This window comes from Mustela putorius, unplaced genomic scaffold, assembly GCF_011764305.1.
Source record: "Mustela putorius furo isolate JIRA1106 unplaced genomic scaffold, ASM1176430v1.1 tig00000179_pilon_pilon_pilon, whole genome shotgun sequence".
Classification (NCBI taxonomy): domain Eukaryota; kingdom Metazoa; phylum Chordata; class Mammalia; order Carnivora; family Mustelidae; genus Mustela; species Mustela putorius.
In genome coordinates, this window is record NW_025421305.1 from 12649229 (window position 1) to 12669302 (window position 20074).

Consider the following 20074-nt stretch of genomic DNA (forward strand, 5'->3'; position numbering starts at 1 on the left):
CTACTGACTGAGCCAGTCAATAGAGTGCCCTTTGAAGTGAATTACTTTATTTATTCATTTATTTCTTCATTCATTCATTCATTTATTCATTACATGGGGCTTGAATTCACAACCCTGATATCAACACCTGAGCTGAGATCAAAAGTAGGATGCTTAACTGAGTCTCCCAGATGCCCCAGGAGTGAATTACTTTAAATCAGAGATTGGTGAGTTTTTCTGCAAAGGGTTGGATAAAAAAAATCATAGACTTTGAGAGTTGCATGGTCTCTGTCACTCAACTCTGTTACATAATGCAAAAGCAGCTATATACAATACTTAAACTTATGAGCATGGCTATGTTCCAGTAAAACCTTAACTTAGAAAAACAGGTGGCAGAGTGTAGTTTGCTAATCCTTGCTTTAGATAGAGAACGAATGTAGCTTTTAAAGAGTTGGGTGGAACTAGTGAAGAAACACTTTATTTCCACAGCCGTTAATATTATTTTAAGAAAATATTAGACTCCAGAGTAGAATCTTGAGCTCTGTGGGGTGATATAAAAGAATTAAAGGTCATAATTCCTGATCTAGTTCAGGACCTTATTAAAAGAAGTAGACTTTCTATGAACAAAAACTTATACAAAACAAGTGTACTGATTAATCTAATACAGACCCAAGATATAAGGACTTAATGGTTGCTAGAGCAGTTCAAGAGATTGGGAAGGCCTCCACATTCTTAGTGCTTAGTACCTTTTTTCCCCTTCTTTTGAAATAATTTAATTTAATTTTGTTTTTTATTATTAACATATAACGTATTACTTGTTTCAGGGGTATAGGCCTGTGATTCGTTGGTCTTACACAATACGTACCACTCACCATAACACAAACCCACCCCAACGTCCATCACCTAGATGCCCTATCCTTTCCACCCCCTTCCACTCCAACACTGTCAGTTCGTTTTCTGAGATTAAGAGTCTCTTAGTTTATCTCACTCTCTGGTTTTGTCTTGTTTTATTTTTTCCTCTCTTCCCCTATGATCCTCTGCCTTATTTCTCAAACTCCACATATCAGCAAGATCATATAATTGTCGTTCTCTGCTTGACTCATTTCACTTAGCATAATACCCTTTAGTTCCATCCACATTGTTGCAAATGGCAAGATTTCACATTTTTGATGGCTGCTCTGATCTTTATTATTTCTCTTCTCCTGCCAGGTTTAGGCTTTATTTGCTCTTCTTTCTCCAGGTTCTTTAGGTGTAGAGTTAGGTTGTATATTTGAGACCTTCCTTGTTTCTTGAGAAAGGCTTGTATTGCTATATATTTTCCTCTTAGGACTGCTTTTGCTGCATCCCATATATTTTAAACAGTTGTGTTTTCATTTTCATTTGTTTCCATGAATTTTTAAAATTCTTTAATTTCCTGGTTGACACATTTATTCTTTACTAGGATGCTCCTTTAGACTCAACGTATTTGAGTTCTTTCCACCTTTCCTGTTGTTATTGAGTTCGAGTTCCAAAGCATTGTGGTCTGAAAATATGCAGGGAATGATTCCAATTTTTAGTACCAGTTGAGACCTGATTTATGACCCAGATGTGATCTATTCTGGATAATGTTCCGTATGCACTAGAGAAGAATGTGTATTCTATTGTTTTGGGATGGAATGTTCTGAATATATCTGTGATGTCCATCTGGTCCAGTGTGTCCAGTGTGTTGATCTTTTGCTTGGATGATCTGTCCATTTCAGTGAAGGAGATATTAAAGTTCCCTACTACTATTGTATTGTTCATGTGTTTCTTTGATTTTTTTAAATTAATTGGTTTGTATACTTGGCTGCTCCCATGTTAGAAGCATAGATATTTTAAATTGTTAGATCTTCTTGTTGGATAGTGTTCTTCCTCATCTCTTTTTATAATCTTTGGTTTAAAACCTAATTTCTCTGATATAAGGGTTGTCACCCTAGCTTTCTTTTGATGTCCCTTAGCATGGTAAGTGGTTTTCCACCCCCTCACTTTAAATCTGGTGGTTTCTTTGGGTCTAAAATGAGTTTTTTAAAGACTTTTATTTATTTGATGGAAAGAGAGATCACAAGTAGGCAGAGAGGCAGACTGAGAGAGAGAGAGAAGCAGGCTCCCTGCTGAGCAGAGAGCCCAACGCAGGGTTCGATCCCAGGACCCTGAGACCATGACCTGAGCTGAAGGCAGAGGCTTTAACCCACTGAGCCACCCACGTGCCCCAGGGTCTAAAATGAGTTTTTTTGCAGACAGCATATCAATGGATCTTGTTTTTTTTTAAATCCATTCTGATAACCTATGTCTTTTCATTGGGGCATTTATCCCATTTACATTCAGGGTAACTATTGAAAGATGTGACTTTAGTGCCATTATATTACCTGTAAGGTGACTGTTGCTGTATACTGTCTCTGTTCCTTTCTAGTCTGTTACTTTTAGGCTCTCTCTTTGCTTAGCTAACCCTTTCAATATTTCCTGTAAGGCCTGTTTGGTGTTTGGAAATTCTTTTAGTTTTTGTCTGTCCTGGAAGCTTTTTATCCTCCTCTTATTTTCAGTGACAGCCTAGCTGAATATAGTATTCTTGGCTGCATACTTTTCTCATTTGGTGCTCTGAATATATCATGCCAGTCCTTTCTGGCCTGCCAGGTCTCTGTAGATAGGTCTGCTGCCAATCTAACGTTTCTACCCTTGTAGGCTACAGACCTCTTGTGCTGAGCTGCTTTCAGGATTTTCTCTTTGTCTCTAAGACTTGATTTACTATTAGATGATGGGGGTGTGGACCTATTCTTATTGATTTTGAGGGGGGGTTCTCTGTGCCTCCTGGATTTTGATTCCTGTTTCTTCCCCCACATTGTAGAAGTTCTCCACTATAATTTGCTCCAATATACCTTCTGCCCCTCTTTCTCTTTCTTCTTCTTCCAGGATCGTAATTATTCTAGTATTGTTTCATCTTATGGTCTCACTTATCTCTCAAATTCTCCCCTCGTCATCCAGTAGCTGTTTATCTTTTGCTCAGCTTCTTTATTCTCCATCATTTAGTCTTCTATATCAGTAATTCTCTCTTCTGCCTCATTTATCCTAGCAGTTAGAGCCTCCTTTTTGATTGCACCACATTAATAGCCTTTCTGATTTTGACTTGGTTAGATTTTACTTCTCCAGAAAGGAATTCTCTAGTGTCTTCTATACTTTTTTCAAGACGAGCTCATATCTTTATAATTGTCATTCTGAACTCTAGATCTAACATCTTACTAGTGTCCATATTGACTAGGCCCCTGGCAATCGGTATTGCCTCTTACTCTTTTTTTTTGATATGAGTTTTCTCAGAAAAGAATAGATGAACGAGAGAACAAAATGCTAAAATGGTAACAATGCCCCCATAGAAATATACACTAAACAATCAAAGGAGACCCAAAATGGGGGGGGGGGAAGAATATGATCAGGCTGGTGAATAGAACAGAGCCATACACTCGATTTTGGGTGTATTTTGGTCTGTTAGAAGAAAGAGCAACCCAAATTTTTAAAGAAAGAAAAACTTATATATATACAAAAAATAAGGTTAAATACAATAAGGTTAGATAAATAAATAAATAAATAAAGTTAAATACAATGAAGGGATAGAATAGTAAAGATAGTAAAGGTGAAAATTAAAAGAGATTCTAAAAAAAGAACTGATGAGATAAGTTGGTTGAAAAAGGAAAGAAGAAAAATTCAAAAAAAGAAAAAGAAGGAAGAATTTAAAATTAAAGATGAAAGACTAAAGCATCATGGGGAAAAAGCCATGAATTCTATGTGCTGTATTCCCCTAGCACTGATGAGGTGTTCTCATTGATCAGTAAACTTGGTCTTGGCTGGATGTTCTTGCTGAACTCTGGGGAAGGGGCCTGTTGCAGTGATTCTCAAATGTCTTTGCCCAAGGCAGAATTGCACCGCCCTTGCCAGAGGCCAGGATAAGCAATCTGCTCAAAGATTTTGCTCTTAGGAGCTTTGTTCCCTGAACACTTTCCATAGAGCTTTGGAGTAGGGGAAGGAAAATGGCAGCCGTCTAGTCTCCCGCCAGGAGGAGCCAAGAGCTTGGGCCCCACTCCTCAGTGCACCCTCGGAGAAAAGCAGTCAGTCACTCCCATCCCCTGGTCTCCAGCCACGCTCTGTGCTCACCGGGCCTGCGACCGAGTGTTTCCATCTCAGGCGCACAGCCCCATTTGGAGGCTCCAAACCTAGCCGATTCCTGCAGTGCGCTCTGAAGCCATTCCTCCTGGGGGTAAGAAAGGGAGTTTCCCCAGTTCTTTCACTTGTTGAACTCCTCCTCTAAGAGCAGTGGCCCAACTGTGCCTCGGATCATGGGTTAAGGTAACCCTGAGCGGAAAGCCCACTCCTCGGCTCTATCTCTGTGGCCAGCTTCTCCACCCCATATCTGGGAGCTCTGCAACCCCGAGGGTCCTGAGACCACACTGTCCCCATGAGGGTTCCACTCCCTGCTTAGTCTCTGGAGCAATGTCCCTCAGTGGAGCAGACTTCTAAAAGTTCCGATTTTGTGCTCCATTGCTCCATGGCTTGCCTGGAGCTGGCCCCTCCCCCCGCGGTCTCTCTTCCCATATATCACCTCCATTCACTTCTCCACATGTCCTACCTTGCAGAAAGTGGTCACTTTTCTGTTCCTAAGGTTGTTGCTATTCTTTTCTTTGATCTCCTTTTGAGTTCATAGGTGTTCAGAGTGGTTTGATAGCTATCTAGCTGAACTCCTGGCACCAGATGAAATCTAGGTCTCATACTCCTCCGCCATCTTGGACCACACTCCTCTAAGGCTTAGTTCCACACAGCCATTGCATGATAACCACAGCACCACAGCAAATGGGCTTTATGATGGGATGATAAAAGAGAGATCCAGGATACCTGTGGTGGGCCAGCCTCCTAGTGATGGTCCTGGGGATTACATGAGGCAACATGAAGGTTCTGGATATTCACTCATTCAGCCAATATTTATTAAGAACCCTCCATGTGCCAGTGGTAAACTATGTATTTTAACTATGTATCAGTGTGCAAAACAGAAGAGAATGACTGTTTCATGGAGCTTATTAAAATTTAGTGGGGTGAGATCAGACATATATTTGTACATAGTCTGTCCTATGATTATAAGAACTATGAAGAAAAATAAGGCAAGTGACAGGGAATCATCGCTGGAGCACTGGTTTGAGAGGTTGCTCTCTGTCATAGGTTGGTTAGGAAGGCCTCTCTGGCCAGATGACATATGAGTAGACAGCTGACTCTGTGCTGGTCACTGATGAGGTGAGACTATATAGTTCATGGGATAACATGAGGGAAGAAATTTCCAGGCAGAAGGAAACGTAAAGACATCTAGTTGTCTGAGCACACTAAGTGAAATGATTAGAGACTATGATAAACACATATCTGCTCTGTAAGTACAGCACCAGTTCTGCAGAGAAAGTGTTTATGACAGGAAAAAAGACTACCCACTTTTGTCTATATACACTACTTCAGTAAAAGGTCAATCTTGAAACCAGTACTCAACTTTAAGTTTCTTTAGCCATGAGCCCTTCATTCTCATATGATATGTGGCATAGTCTAACGCACCTGCAATGATGTCCCCCTTTTCTATAAGCTGAGGTCTGATCATCCAACACTGGTGTCCCTTGGTCCATTCAGTTGACCACTACTGATCCCATGACCCTTAAGAAACAAGTGTTTCAATTATCCTGGAGTGTTAAAGATACTGAGGACACCAAACATGTCTTAATCAGTTCTGACTGCTATGACAAAATATCATTAATTTCTCCCAGTTCTGGCAGCCCTGGAGTCCAACATTGAGGGATGTCAGCTGATTTGTCTCCTAGTTAGAGATCTCTTGCTCATACCTACTTTCTTCCTATATCCTTACCTGATGGAAAAGAGAGCTCTGGCCCCTTCTTCTTCTTATATGGGCACTAATCCCATTATAAGGGCTCCACCCTTAAGACCTTATCTCACCCTAATTACCTCACAAAGGCCTCACCTCTAAATGCCATCACATTGGGGTTTGGGACTTTAACATAAAGGTTTGTGGGCAGCGCAAACACTTAGTTCACAGCGGCGCATAGTTTTCCTCAATCAGAATTGGCATATTTAAACACGAAGTCTTAGATAGACATTAGATTAATAGAATGATAACAGAAAAAGAGGTGGAAACAAGAAAAAATAAGATAAAAGAGATAATTAAATATAAAATGTATTCACTTACATTTCAGCACACATTGGATACCCCATAAATGTTTGTTTGCCATTAATTGAAATAATTCCTGTCACACATCTAACACTAAACTTATTATAAACACGAATACTTAGCAGAGTTTCTATTTGGTTTCTATCCTTTCCATATTTAGGGCATTATTATGGCAGACTAACAAATGAATGGAAGATGAGTATAGCCCTGTTAGTGTACTGTGTCAAGCACTGTCACTCAGTTATGTACTCATTTATTTTTACTTTGGTATAAAATATTTTGTGGATTGTTAATTAACCTCTTATCACTTGTCACTTTCTTTTAGGGCTTTTTTATCACAAATTGTCCAGACTTAACGATTTTGGCCTCCCAATTGGTGTATCTTAACTTGTCCTTCAATGACATCAGTTACTTCCCCACAGAAGTGAGTCCATTTTTATCATTGTGTACATTGCACTAATTTCTTATTAATAATAATTATAATAAAAAATAGACATTTATGATACCCTGGAAAAGAGCAAAAAAAGAGATAGGTGATAGAGCCAATCAATGTTCATTCATTGATTCTACTACATTAGTTCAAAGGGTTTATAAAACGTACCAAGTAGAGATCTGTGATACTTGATCATTCTACTCATGTTTGTTTCTCTTTTCTGTTCTTTAGATACTTTGTCTTAAAAATTTACAAATACTATTACTAAGAAATAATCCTATCAAAGAAATCTCTTCTGAAATTCAGCAACTTAAGCTCCTTAGAGTTTTCAGCATTGCCTTTAATTTGATTACTACTCTTCCACCTGGGTAAGGTCAATGGCTTGAGATTATGAGCACAGAAAATAAAAAGCTTATAATTTAGAAAGAGATCAATTTCCCTTTTGAAAGCAGCTAGCAACTGAATGATTCCCATTCTCTTCCAGTTAGCTTACTTGCTTCTTATCATTGTGTTAAAAGCAATCATAGCAGCTACATAGATGGCAGCTAGTGAGGGGCTAGTGAATGCTCATCTAGAGATCCATTATTTGAGTATGGATTAAGTGAACACCAATTACAGGAAAAGGCTTGAGTGAGAAACTTGCACTGATCCCTTGATAGCCTTTGTGCATTTGGAAAGGACACTGCATATGGAATTAGGTAATCTAGACTTTTAACTTCAAAATTGATAATGATCTGTTTTATCTGGGGAATCACTTAACCTTCCTGGTCTCAATTTCCTAATCTATAAATCAAGAAATTAGCCAATACGATATGTATCATCCTTTAATAATAATGTTGATATTTGGGTATAAAAGAGACGGAATTTTTCCAGACCTATGGACTGGTGATTATTTAATTCTTAAACCAAACCCTTAGCCAAATGCAAAATGACATACATCTTTCAGTTAAACAAATTGGATGTGGGTTAAGGGCAAAGGAACAGGGACTCTTATACAGTTGAACATTTTGTAAAAAAGATTCTCACTGAAATTAAGGAAATGCATCAAAATTCATTTATAAAGTTGTTCACTCAGCATTGTTTATATTTATCAATCCAACAAATTCTGCATTAATAAACTGTAAAACTATTCAGTCATTTAAAAGAATAAAAAAGCATGTTAAACTTACACCATTCCTGTATATAAACACATTTCACATTACACATAATACATATATAACAAATCAACACTAAAAGTAAGAATATTGCATTGTGTGTATTTTATTTCTATTTAAATCATCTATTTTTTGAACAGTAATATAAATTATATTTTCCCTGCCTCGATTCTAGAAGCAGCTGTTTCTCTAAGCAAACTCTGCTTCCTTTTTATTGGAAGATGGTATTTAAAACCGAGATCCATATACACTATGGAGTATTATGCCTCCATCAGAAAGGATGAATACCCAACTTTTGTAGCAACATGGACGGGACTGGAAGAGATTATGCTGAGTGAAATAAATCAAGCAAGAGAGTCAATTATCATATGGTTTCACTTATTTTTGGAGCATAACAAATAGCATGGAGGACAAGGGGAGTTAGAGAGGAGAAGGGAGTTGGGGGAAATTGGAAGGGGAGGTGAACCATGAGAGACTATGGACTCTGAAAAACAATCTGAGGGGTTTGAAGTGGCGGGGGTGGGAGGTTGGGGGAACCAGGTGGTGGGTATTATAGAGGGCATGGAGTGCATGAAGCACTGGGTGTGGTGCAAAAATAATGAATACTGTTATGCTGAAAATAAATAAAAGAAAAAAAAAGAAAGAAATATGCATGGAACTTTCTTCCATGTGTTTTCATGGCCTGATAAAAAAAAAAAAAAAAAAAAACAAGATCTGGGTGCTAGAAGTCCCAGTGCTACTGGGATAACATTGCTTCTAGACACCCTGGGAACAGAGCTAAGTAATACATGTGTGTCTACTAATCTGTGTGTACACATGTATCTATATTTCTGTGAGTGTGTGTGTGTGTATATATATATATATTTGTAAATATACACACACATAACCCTGTGTATATACACATATACACACACAGCTACATATATGTATGCATATAGAGACCCATATATATGTATATATGCATATATGAATATGTACATCTAAATAAAATTTATATTTAATAATCTGTAAAATTGTAATTATGACCTTTAATGACTGTAACTGTCATTTAAACAAAATGTAGAAATTCCTAAAGCAACTACAACTTGTTCATAGCTATAGGGTCAACATTGCTCACTATTTAGAGATTAAGCAAATTAGTTTGAACTATTGGTTAACTACTAGTTATACTCAAAAAGTTTTAAAAAGCTATTTCTAAAAAATATTAGAGTTTCTAAAATAAAGCAGTATATTTTTCAAGATTTTATTTATTTACTTGACAGAAAGAGAGAGCTCAGGCAAGGAGAGCAGGAGGTGAGAAGCAGGCTCCCTGTAGAGCAGGAAGCCTGAGACAGGGCTCGATCCCAGAACACTCGGATCATGCCCTGAGCCAGAGGCAGACACTCAATCAGCTGAGTCACCCAGGCCCCTCCGAAGCAGTATATATATTTTGAATCAAATAACATGGGTTATGTATTCATATCATGGGGAGATTGACAGCACAAAGTCAACTGAGGCCTAAGTTTTTGTTGCTACTATTTTTGCCCTGGGCTGCTTGGGGCATAAACTATGCAAATGCAGATACTAAAGCCCAGGTTCTGGAGACACAAAGAACTGGGTCCTCATCCTAGCTATGCCCCTTACAGATAGACCCTCTACAGTTATAGTTATGCCCTGGATTATACTATGGAAAGTTATAATTAATGCTCTCAGATTAAATGTTTGAAGTTTTGTGACCACGAAAAGGTCTATTTAGTTTTCTTGTAAAATAAAGACAACAGATCACTTAAAAAATCCAAAAGGTTTCTTCTTTTCCCCCAAACTTTAGGATAGCATTTGTTCATGAAATACATGGGATTTTTTTTGTTCATTTAAGAGGTAATGAGGAGCACCTGGGTGGCTCAGTGGGTTAAAGCCTCTGCCTTCGGCTCAGGTCATGATCCCAGGGTCCTGGGATCAAGCCCCGCATCGGGCTCTCTGCTCAGCAGGAAGCCTGCTTCCTCCTCTCTCTTGCCTGCCTCTCTGCCTACTTGTGATCTCTGTCTGTCAAATAAAATATTAAAAAAAAAAAAGGGGGGGTAATGACATCACCAGAATGTGTCTCTCTCCTTGCCTTGTTTTTTGGTTGTTGGGCTCCCCCCCCCCTTTTTTTCTGTTTCTTGTCTTTTTCATCCCAGAGTCCCCCTGGAGGGCCCTGACAGACTCCAGAAAGAACTGACTCCACTAACACCACTAACACCTTGATTTTGGACTTCCAGCCTCCAGAACTGGGAGGGAATAAGTGTCCGTGGCTCTAAGCCACCTGGCTTGTGGTCATTGGTTACATCAGCCCTAGGAAACAAATACAGCAACCAAGAAAAGACCCTCTCTAAATGTTTTAGAAATTTCTCAGGCGGCTTTTTCTGTATGGGGCTTTAGCTGCTCCAAACATTTCAAAGCTGTCTTAAAGGATAGAAGAATCATTTTAGGAACTTCGATTGTCATTAAGCCACCTATAATGAAAAGAAGTCCATAAATTTCAAGATTGTAGGAAAATGTAGTTTCTCCGTATTTCTACCTCTTTGCTCAAGTATTTAATTATTTATTCATGCCTAGTAATGACAAGCAGGTAATCATTTTTAATTCCATTTTCTTTTTCTGTCTAAGGTTATTTCTTTTGTCCCATCTTGAGGAACTTGATATTTCCTACAATAGTATTGCTTCCATTCCTAATGAAATCCAGAAACTCAGGTAATCTGAAACTTGTTAAGTACACAAAGCTATATGCCCTGTCAGGACATATTTGGTAATGACTGTGTTGGAGAAAACTGAGTTCGTTCATACATTTAATAGCCACAAAATGTAATATATGAAACGTCACATTTATGAAAAAGTAACTTGAATAACTGGCATTTTTAAGACATAACATTTTCAGTAATTATTTAAAAGTTGTACTGATGGCTTCTTAATAGAATGACATGCTTCATTTTGTCCATTTTTCTGGATGTACACCTGTAGTTCTTATTGGTTTTATTTCTTCAGGATAAGGAAATACATATAACAGTGTAAGCCTAATACCAAGCCCTGATTCTTTCTCACATTGACTTTTAAAATCTCACATCTGAAGTTCATCTATGTCCTTACAGATCAGTACTCTTTGGATTATATTCTTTTGATTATGACTTTAGAATAATTTTTAATAATTAGGAGGGAGATTGTTTTTCAATAATAGCCTTTTAACTATTCTCCTTAGATCATGAGTTTTAAGAGCATTTAATATACTTCCAAGCCCCTCTTCCTCCAAAAAAATAAACACAAAATTGAGATTTCAATTATAATTGTCTTGAGTTTACATATAGGTTTTGAAGAATTTACATTTCTGATGTTAATAAATATTTTCATCCTAAAACAGAGCATATTTTTTCATTTGTTCAGATTTTGTTTGATGTCCTTCATAGGAATTTATGACTTGGGTGCCTAGGGGTTGACTCTTGTTTTCAGCTCAAGTCATGATTTCAGGGTTGTGAGATCGAGCCCCACATCCAGACCCAAATCAGGCTCTGCACAGAGTCTTCTTGAGATTCCTTCCCTTTCTCTCTCCCTCCTTCTCTGCCCCTTCTACCCCCGCCCCCCCACTCTCTCTAAAATAAATAAATAAAATCTTTTAAAATATTTATGACTCGCTTCACATTAAGTCCTTTATCTTTATTACTAAACTTCTCTAAGTATTCTATAATTGTGTTGTTATTATGAATGTAACATTTTCTATAATTTTCATTTCTAGCTGACTATTGCCTGTACAGAATAGAGGAAAGCTATGTCCTTCCTTACATGAATTTAAAATTAAGCTATATAACCCAAATTATCTTCATTCTGACTCAGTTTGACTAGATTTCGTTTGGTTTTCCAGGAGCATAGTCTTAATCTACAGTAAAGTGAGATGATTTTATCTGCTTTTCTAATATTTGTACAAATTATTTAATTTCCCATGTGACAATCTTTATATTTTAATAGGGGAATTCAACCTCTTCACCTTTGTTATGGCCGATATATTCAGTTTTTTTCTTCCAGTTTACCTTGCTTTTACTGTTTATTTACTTTTTTCTTTTCCTATTTACCTTGGGTGTGTGTGTGTGTGTGTGTGTGTGTATGAATTTTTTTAAGTATTCTCCTGCTTCCACCCCAACTTCTCTGCCTCCCAGAGCACGATTGCCTCAAGAGCACCGCTCTGTGTGTTTGTCAGTTTTTCTCTTCTTGCTGTTCTGCGGTCTGCTCAGGACCAAAGGCGGTCACAAGAGCACCATTCAGAGAGCGTCAGCGACGTAACGGGAAGAAGTTTCTCTGCTCCCTGCGATGCTCAGATGCTCAGCTGCTAAGGCTGTCTCTGGTGGAGCTTTTGCAGCTTTAGAGACTGCTGAGTCTATCAAACTCCTCAAAACTCATCCAGAAGAAGGATGAGCCCAGACTGCTGAAGCCTCTGAGAAAAAGCAACTCGGGAAGGGGCAGCCTCCCCGAAGGGGTATTTAGGGACCCCCACTGGCATCTCCCTAGAGTCCACCACACTTATTCTGGTTGTCCTTTGGGCTCTCTGCTGCTGGCCCTAAGGCTCCCCAGAGGGAGCAGAGTGACCATGCCAGCTCTCTCCTTTAGGACCACAGTAAAGCCTGGGGTATGGTTTCCCTTTTCCAGAACATGACAAGTGCAGTACTCAAACTGTGGCTGTGGGATGAAGACAGGTGAAAGGCCATGTTCTTAGCTCCATTGTTTCAAATCCTACCAAAGAATTTAAGTTGTGTGAGGAGGAAACTACACTGCACATGAGAACCTAGAGTTCCCAGCAACTTTTGACCTATAGCCCGCATGTCATCCTTTTCACTCCTAGCATCTTTGACAAGTTGGACAAGACTTTGATTTGTTTTTATGTGTCCCTCATAAACAGATACTTTTCTGCCTGTCTCCAGCACTAAGTAGAAATATGAGTAACTGAAAAAAAAAAAAAAAAAGCCCCACACACAAAACAAAAACAACACACTAAAAAAACATCATCAAGGCAGGTAGTATAAAATGAGAAAATCAGTAATGTTTGTTCTCTTCAAACAAAGGAATCGCTGTTATCAGAAACAAATGGCACAGTAAAAACCAAGGGGATTCAGGTGATGAAAAATCAAAACTGCAACATAGCACATGATATTTTTTGCTAGTGGTAATTTCACTGTTTTGATTAGACTTGAAGGAAAAAATATGTACTGATGTTCAGTTTGTCTATGAAAATATATTCTATCTTTATACTGTCTAGAATTTTTCTTTTTCCATAATGATATGTTGCAGAGACCCAAAGTACATGCTTTAACTCTGCTATTCACACAAATGCAGTGATCTGCATAATAACAAACTGTGTCATTTGCTTTGTAATTCTCTGGTTCTAAGGAAATATTTAAACACTTGGACGTTATTGCTACTACCTTTGATGCCAATTTGCAGGAACACTGGGACAAAAAATTTTATTTTGCTATTATAAATTGCATATAAACTTTTAAATTTGGTTTCCTTTATTTGCAGATCACTTGAAAAGCTGAATGTGGATGGGAACGAACTGACGACTTTTCCATCCACAATTTTGAAGCTTAACCTGAAAAAAATCCTCTTTGAGAATACATTCACTCATCCTATGTTTTGGAAAGAGAATTCTTTGAATAGCCCACCATCCCTTACTCATATTGCTTCTTTTTTCTTTTTAAAAAATAATCTACGTGAATATTATAATGTGATCCCAGCGGAAATTCAAAAGCTACTCAAATGGTAAGCAGATTCTGACACCCTTTTAATGAAAATACACCTTTAAGCATTTAAAATGTTGTTCCTTAGAGGCCAGATGACAGTTCTACTATTAACACATCCATATCGCAGCCTCGAACATACATAGAATTCTTTAAATATCTCCTTCTGTCTCTTCAGAGTAATAATGGAGTCTGAATTCAGCCCGTTTCCTAATACTCTCAGTTTACTGCTTAATTCCAGTGTGAGTTACAAATTGCTGAGGCGTGGCCGGCCACATCTATATGGTGTGATTTTAATCTTTTCTGTGAATTACTAAGGACACAGAAGTGGTTTCTTCCAAAAAAGGGTTCTTTGGTCCCCGGCAGACCATGTGGGGAAACCCTTTGTACTCTAATTTCCTAGAGACCAGGAAGAGAGCAGCCTTATTTAGAGCATTTTCTCCTCCTCAGGGATTAATGGCCAGTGCGAGAATCATTGCCAAATCTCAGGACCAGGGTTTCTAAAGCCCAAGCAGTAGGAGTCCACTCAGCTTCTCTCGTATTTTCTTCCAATGGAATAAAACTATTTTTACACTCTCCAGTCCTTATATTATTGATTTAACAAATCTTTGTTGTCTGCCTAAGTAAATTTCCCAGCAGTGTATGAATTACCAGTATTGACTCCATAAAAGGCAGGAAGCCTAAACAGATAATAATCATCAAAGAAATTGAAAATGTGATTAATAATCTACCAATAGAAAAGGGCCCAGGACCTGAAGCATGTTAAATCTTACTAGTAATCAAGGAACTGCAAGATCAATGGCAACAACAGATATTTTACCTGTTTTATTAAGATTAAAAAGATTGACCTTAGGGGCGCCTGGGTGGCTCAGTTGGTTAAACCGCTGCCTTCAGCTCAGGTCACCATCTCAGGGTCCTGGGATCGAGCCCTGCATCAGGCTCTCTGCTCAGCAGGGAGCCTGTTTCCCCCACACACACACACCTGTCTCTGCCTACTTGTGGTCTCTGTCTGTCAAATAAGTGAACAAAAACTAAAAAAAAAAAAAAAAAAAGATTAATCTTAAACTTTGTCGTTGGATGCCCCAAATCTAGATCACTATATACCAGTAGTAGTACTGTAAATTGGCAAAAGCTTTGTGGAAGGCAACTGGACAATATCCTACTTACCCCTTGAAACAGAAAGGTAAATCGTCAGAATCCATCTCATAGAAATAGTTACACATGAACACAAAGTTAGGACTAGGGATGATAACTGCAGCGTCAGTGTGCATCAATTAAAAAGTGGTAAAATAAATTATGGTATATCCACATTATAGAATATTATGATGCTATTACTATGAAGCAAAACCAAATGAATTGCAATAAAAAGTTGTCTAAGACATTTTGTTAATTCACTTTTGAGATTTTATACATAGACTTTAACGTGTATACATTTTTATATTAAGTTTTACTTTTTATAAATCTAAAATTGGCAAATTATACCAATGTCTACACCACCAAGAAAGTATGCGTGTCCCTGGAGATTCCCACCCTCACCAAATGTCGTGCTGTCAGACTTTTCCATTTTGCCCATCTGATGATTATGAAATGGTATCTGTCCTCTCTGATTACTGAGATTGAGAAGCTCCCCTTCTCAATGTTCTCTAGACATTCCAGTTTCTTCTTCTGTGAATAGTCTGTTCATGTGCTAATGTCAGTGGACTAATGGGGTTGATGTCTTTTTTTTTTTTTAACTGATTCAGCAGCATTTTAAAATATATACAGACACTAATCCTGTACAAAGCTAGGATATAGTCCCTTTATTTTTTAAAATAGTATCATTATTTTGAACTATAAAATAAAGCATAATTATTATGGAATGTTTGGAAAATACAGAAAAAGATTACAAAGGCATTTAAATTTCCTGTGATCACACTGACCAAGAATAATTACTGTTTTCTACTTGGAATCTCTCCTTAAGAGTGTTTCCTGCTATGCATCTATACTTTTTTGTTTTAAAAAACCAAGATTGTTTTATATACATTTATCCACTTTATTTTTTAGCACTTACTTTTTACTTATGTATGTCTTAGCTCCTCAATTAGAAGCTAAGATCAATAGTGACAAAGGCCCTATTTTGCACTACTGTGAGTCTCACATAACATCAAGCACAATAGTCTATTCTTCAGTAGAGATTTATTAAATATTGACTTGATGTGTCTTCCCTTCCAGCACATCTAGGTGTGAATGGTGTCAAGGTCCCATGTTCGGTGAAGGTTTTCGAGTCATCCGATCCTATGATGGTTTTGGAACAACACACCTTCCTATTTTGTTTCTTGTGTGTTCTTCTTCCTGCTATAGAGAAGTAAAGGAATGCAGTTTTGTTTCAGGTAGTATTCCTAGTGGAAAAATAACTCTAAATTCTGCATTGATAAGTCAGGCGATGATTTAGGAGTCCCACTTTAAAAGCCATTAGAGTTTATGTCTATAGTAATTAATCTCTTTGAGAGTACAGCTTCTTTCTTCTGTGGCTCCTCTTTGTAATCCCAGCTCCTTAGGAAAGTTTGTGACTGTTGGGGAGTGGTTGCAGAATGATTACTTAAGAAGGATTAGTAAAAGGTCTTTGGATTTCAGCGGAAATCTAGAAAATTTCTTTTAGAGCACATTTGCTGTCAAATGAGAAATGATGGAAAACTTTGCAAAAAAAAGGATTTACATTACAACTGTCACTTTCATGCATCCATTCCAAGAGATAAGATAGCATTTCAAAGTCATCAGTGGGGTTCATTTCTCAGATGAGTTCAAAGTCATGTACCCAAGTTCTCTTTGTGAATTTCTGTGGAAATCCGTCCAGTGCCAACCATCTCAATTGTGGATTGTTTTAGGGAATAAAAGATTCATTCCAGTCCTATATTTAGTTGTTTGAATTCATTACCCAGGCTCTTAGAAAACTGGTACAATCTCTCAGTTATCCTGACCCCCATCTCACAAAGCCTGATTCCATAGACTGCTGCCAGCATTCAACAGGCCTTCAGTGAGAGCTGGCAAAAAAATAAAGTAAAACTTACAAAATTACATTGCAAAGCAACATACGAATGCAGTAGAACTTGAGGCTTTAAGAATTAGTGTTTGGTAAGAGAAAGGTAAAAGCCTTTTGATATACAAACAAAGAAATTTTAGAGTAGCACAGAACTGTTTCATATTTGGTATATTTTTTAAGTGCACCTAAATCCAAATGTCATTGCTAATGACAAAACTTGATAAAATAAAATGATTGAAATTTATCTTTAGAGAATGTCAGAAAATACACATTATGTCAGGTGTGTGTGTGTGTGTGTGTATGTGTTTCGTTTAGTACTATTTAAATCAAAGACAAAATAAACCAGACAAAATTTTTTCTGACTGTTGATTTCAATAAATTGTGTTACTCGTACTCTCCTCCTTTAGACTCAGTTTGATTTTAAACAGAACTATGAAAACTTTGTTTGAGAAGTATATACCATATTCACCAGCAAAAGAATAAAATTCTTTATACAGAAGTAACTACCATATCATGCAAGTAATCCAGAGGAGATGTTTATAGCATAATAACAAATACATGTATTAAAATGCAATATATCCATACTTCTAAAACAAGATAAAAAATAAGATTACATCCTACTGGCATGTAGCCTATTCATACTCACCTTTGTCTCTGAAATGCTTGTAGGAGGAAGAATTATTTTTTAATTTTAAAAATGTTGATTTTTGCTTTGAATAACAAGGTGATGTGATATTGAGATAGGAAATAAATTGAGATAGGGAAGAAAGAACAGCTTTCAAAGAGGAAATTACAATATCTTAGAGATGCTGCAGAAAAATGAATATACCTAGACATTTGAACAAATACGAAAAACACTTAGAGCCCAATCTCATTATTTCCTCGTGGTTAGTGTAAACCTTGAATCTAAGTGATCTGAAACATACTTATCATACAAACATTTGAAAACAGAACTAAACCTAAGAAGAAAACAAAGTTCTCCTTGTAATGTCACTCAATGAAAACCAGAGATAACCATCTCGACATGTATATTGTATATGTGCACATTTATATATTACCTTTTTAAAAATATGTATTTATTTTAGAGAGAGAGCGAGAGCATGAGCAGGGGGAGGGGCGGCGGAGGAGAATCTCACGCAGACTCTCACCTGAGTGCAGAGCCTGACCCAGGGCTTGACCTCAGGCCCCTGAGATCATGACCCAAGTCCAAATCAAGAGGCTGTCCCTTAACCACCTATCCACCCAGACGCCCAATATTACTCTTTTGTTAAAGAGGGAATTATCTACCTCACACCATACACAACAATTTCTAGATTCCTCAAAGGTTTAAATTGAAAATACAAATAAATAAATAGGGTCTTAAATAATTAGAATGAGAAGGACCTTTTTAAGCAGGAAATGCAGCCAAAAAGAAAGGATGAACAGATTCAATACGTAAAAATTTTTAAAATTCCTGGACAGCCAAGATCCTCATACATAAGGTCAAAAGACAAGCAACTCATGGGAAAATACCTGTAATACATATAACTGACCAACAGGAAAGTCGTGATTGTAAATGACAGAAACCCACTCTAAGGAAATGTAACCGTATTCATTTGTGTGTGTGTGTCTTTAGGCGCAGCCAATTCAGGAACTCAGACGGTCATGAAGGCAGTATCTGTTTTTCTGCCTATCTATCTAGCTATCATCTATCTCTGAGCAACACTTTTAAGCTTGCCTCATTTCCAGGTAGCAAGGATGGCCACGGATGATTCCTGGAATGTCAGGAACCTTAGAGAAAAGTGCACTATCTAAGCCCAACCATTACACTGAAACACATTAGGGATGATTTTCTTTGGCTCAACTTGGTTCACATGTTCATATATGAACACAACGTTGTATCTTCATGGTTGGAATGCTCTGATTGGCCAGGACTGAGTCCCATCTCTGGAACTGGGAAAGAAGGAATTCCCTCTTCCCAAAACACATGAGTCAGATTCTCTCCAAGAAAGAGTTCTGGGACTGAAAATTGAGGGAAGTTTCTCTAGCCCTCTTCTATGTGATGCATGCTCACACATGCACTTGCTGTTATAGGACCACTTTGGGATTATTCTTATTCAAAGTGGGGAGTTTTTTGACATGAAGACCTTAAATTTTAGTTTATAAAAATCATGGAGGGCGCCCGGGTGGCTCAGTGGGTTAAGCTGCTGCTTTCGGCTCAGGTCATGATCTCAGGGTTCTGGGATCGAGTCCCTCATCGGGCTTTCTGCTCAGCAGGGAGCCTGCTTCCCTCTCTCTTTCTCTGCCTGCCTCTCTGCCTACTTGTGATCTCTGTCTGTCAAATAAATAAATAAAATCTTTTTTAAAAAAAAGATCATGGATAAGCCTGGAGGACATTATGCTAAGTGAAATAAGCCAGACACAGAATGAAAAATACTGCCTGATCTCTCATATATGCAGGGTCTGAAAAGGTCAAGGTCACAGAAGTAGGGAGTAGAATAGTGGTTATCAGGGCCTGGGGTTTAGGGAAAATGGGCAGATGGATGTTGGTCAAAATCAATCTACTCCCTTATGTTGTTATCTTTCATTGCTAAGCTTAGCAAGTCTGTCTTTCTCCCCAAATTACATAAATATCTATCTGTAGTTTACTTATTTTACATTTTAATACTTATGCATCTCAAAATTACTTTAGTATGGAACATGAGGTGTGGTTCCAAATTTAAGTCTTTCTAGAATGCTGGGAAAGTTGTTCCCCTTTCTGTTCATTTCCTACTGAAGCTTTACCCTACCAACTCGAAATGCCACCTTTATGACACACTGAATTTTGAGATAATTAGGCCTATTTCTGTTTCTTTTTTACTTTCTACTCTATTCCATTAACTTGTGATGGAATATCTATGTTGGCATCTATGTGATGCCAACACCATATTGTTTTAATTATTTTAACTGAAACTACATCTTAATATATCTTATTCAAGTTCCCACTCATTGCTATTTTTGTTCAGTACTTTTTTTCCCCCAAAGATGTATTTATCTACTTGAGAGAAAGACAGCAAGAGTGAGTCAGGGGAGGAGCAGAGGGAGAGGGAGAGAGAGAATCCCAAGCCAACTCTGAGCTGAGTGTGGAGCCCAAAGCGAGGCTCGATCCCACGACCCTCAGATCACAACCTGAACCAAATGGAGAGTCAAATGCTCAACCAGCTGAGACACCCATGCTCCCCTGTTCAATAGATTTTTGTTATTCTTATACCTTCATTTTTATATGATACTTATTAAAATCTTTAAAATTACTTTGTATTATCTTCCTCCCTTTCACCAAATAAACTACTTTGGATTTTTGTTAGCAACTGAAGGAAACTGAAAACCACATGATATAGAACACACACTGTATGACTTAATTTATGGACTAATAATGGTGATGATATTAATTCAGCTATTGGGAGATTTTTTTCTATATTATATATATAATATGTTATATATATATAACATTAGGTATACTATATATTATATATATATTCGCCATTGTTTATGACAAAACGCTGGCCTCTTTTTGGAAGC

At 37.6% G+C, this 20074-nt stretch overlaps 1 protein-coding gene across 2 annotated transcripts in view; it reads left to right on the top strand.

The window, feature by feature from the left end:
- LRRC63 (leucine rich repeat containing 63) overlaps window positions 1-17012 on the top strand; it is a 42373-nt gene extending 25361 nt beyond the window's left edge. For both annotated transcript variants that reach the window (XM_004759212.2, XM_004759213.2), the window contains exons 6-10: window positions 6522-6620; window positions 6861-6997; window positions 10409-10492; window positions 13301-13540; window positions 15730-17012. In XM_004759212.2, coding sequence (XP_004759269.1) covers window positions 6522-6620; window positions 6861-6997; window positions 10409-10492; window positions 13301-13540; window positions 15730-15949 — 780 coding nt within the window. In that variant the 3' untranslated portion in view covers window positions 15950-17012. The remainder of the gene's footprint in view (window positions 1-6521; window positions 6621-6860; window positions 6998-10408; window positions 10493-13300; window positions 13541-15729) is intronic.
- The last annotated feature ends 3062 nt before the right edge of the window (window positions 17013-20074 follow it).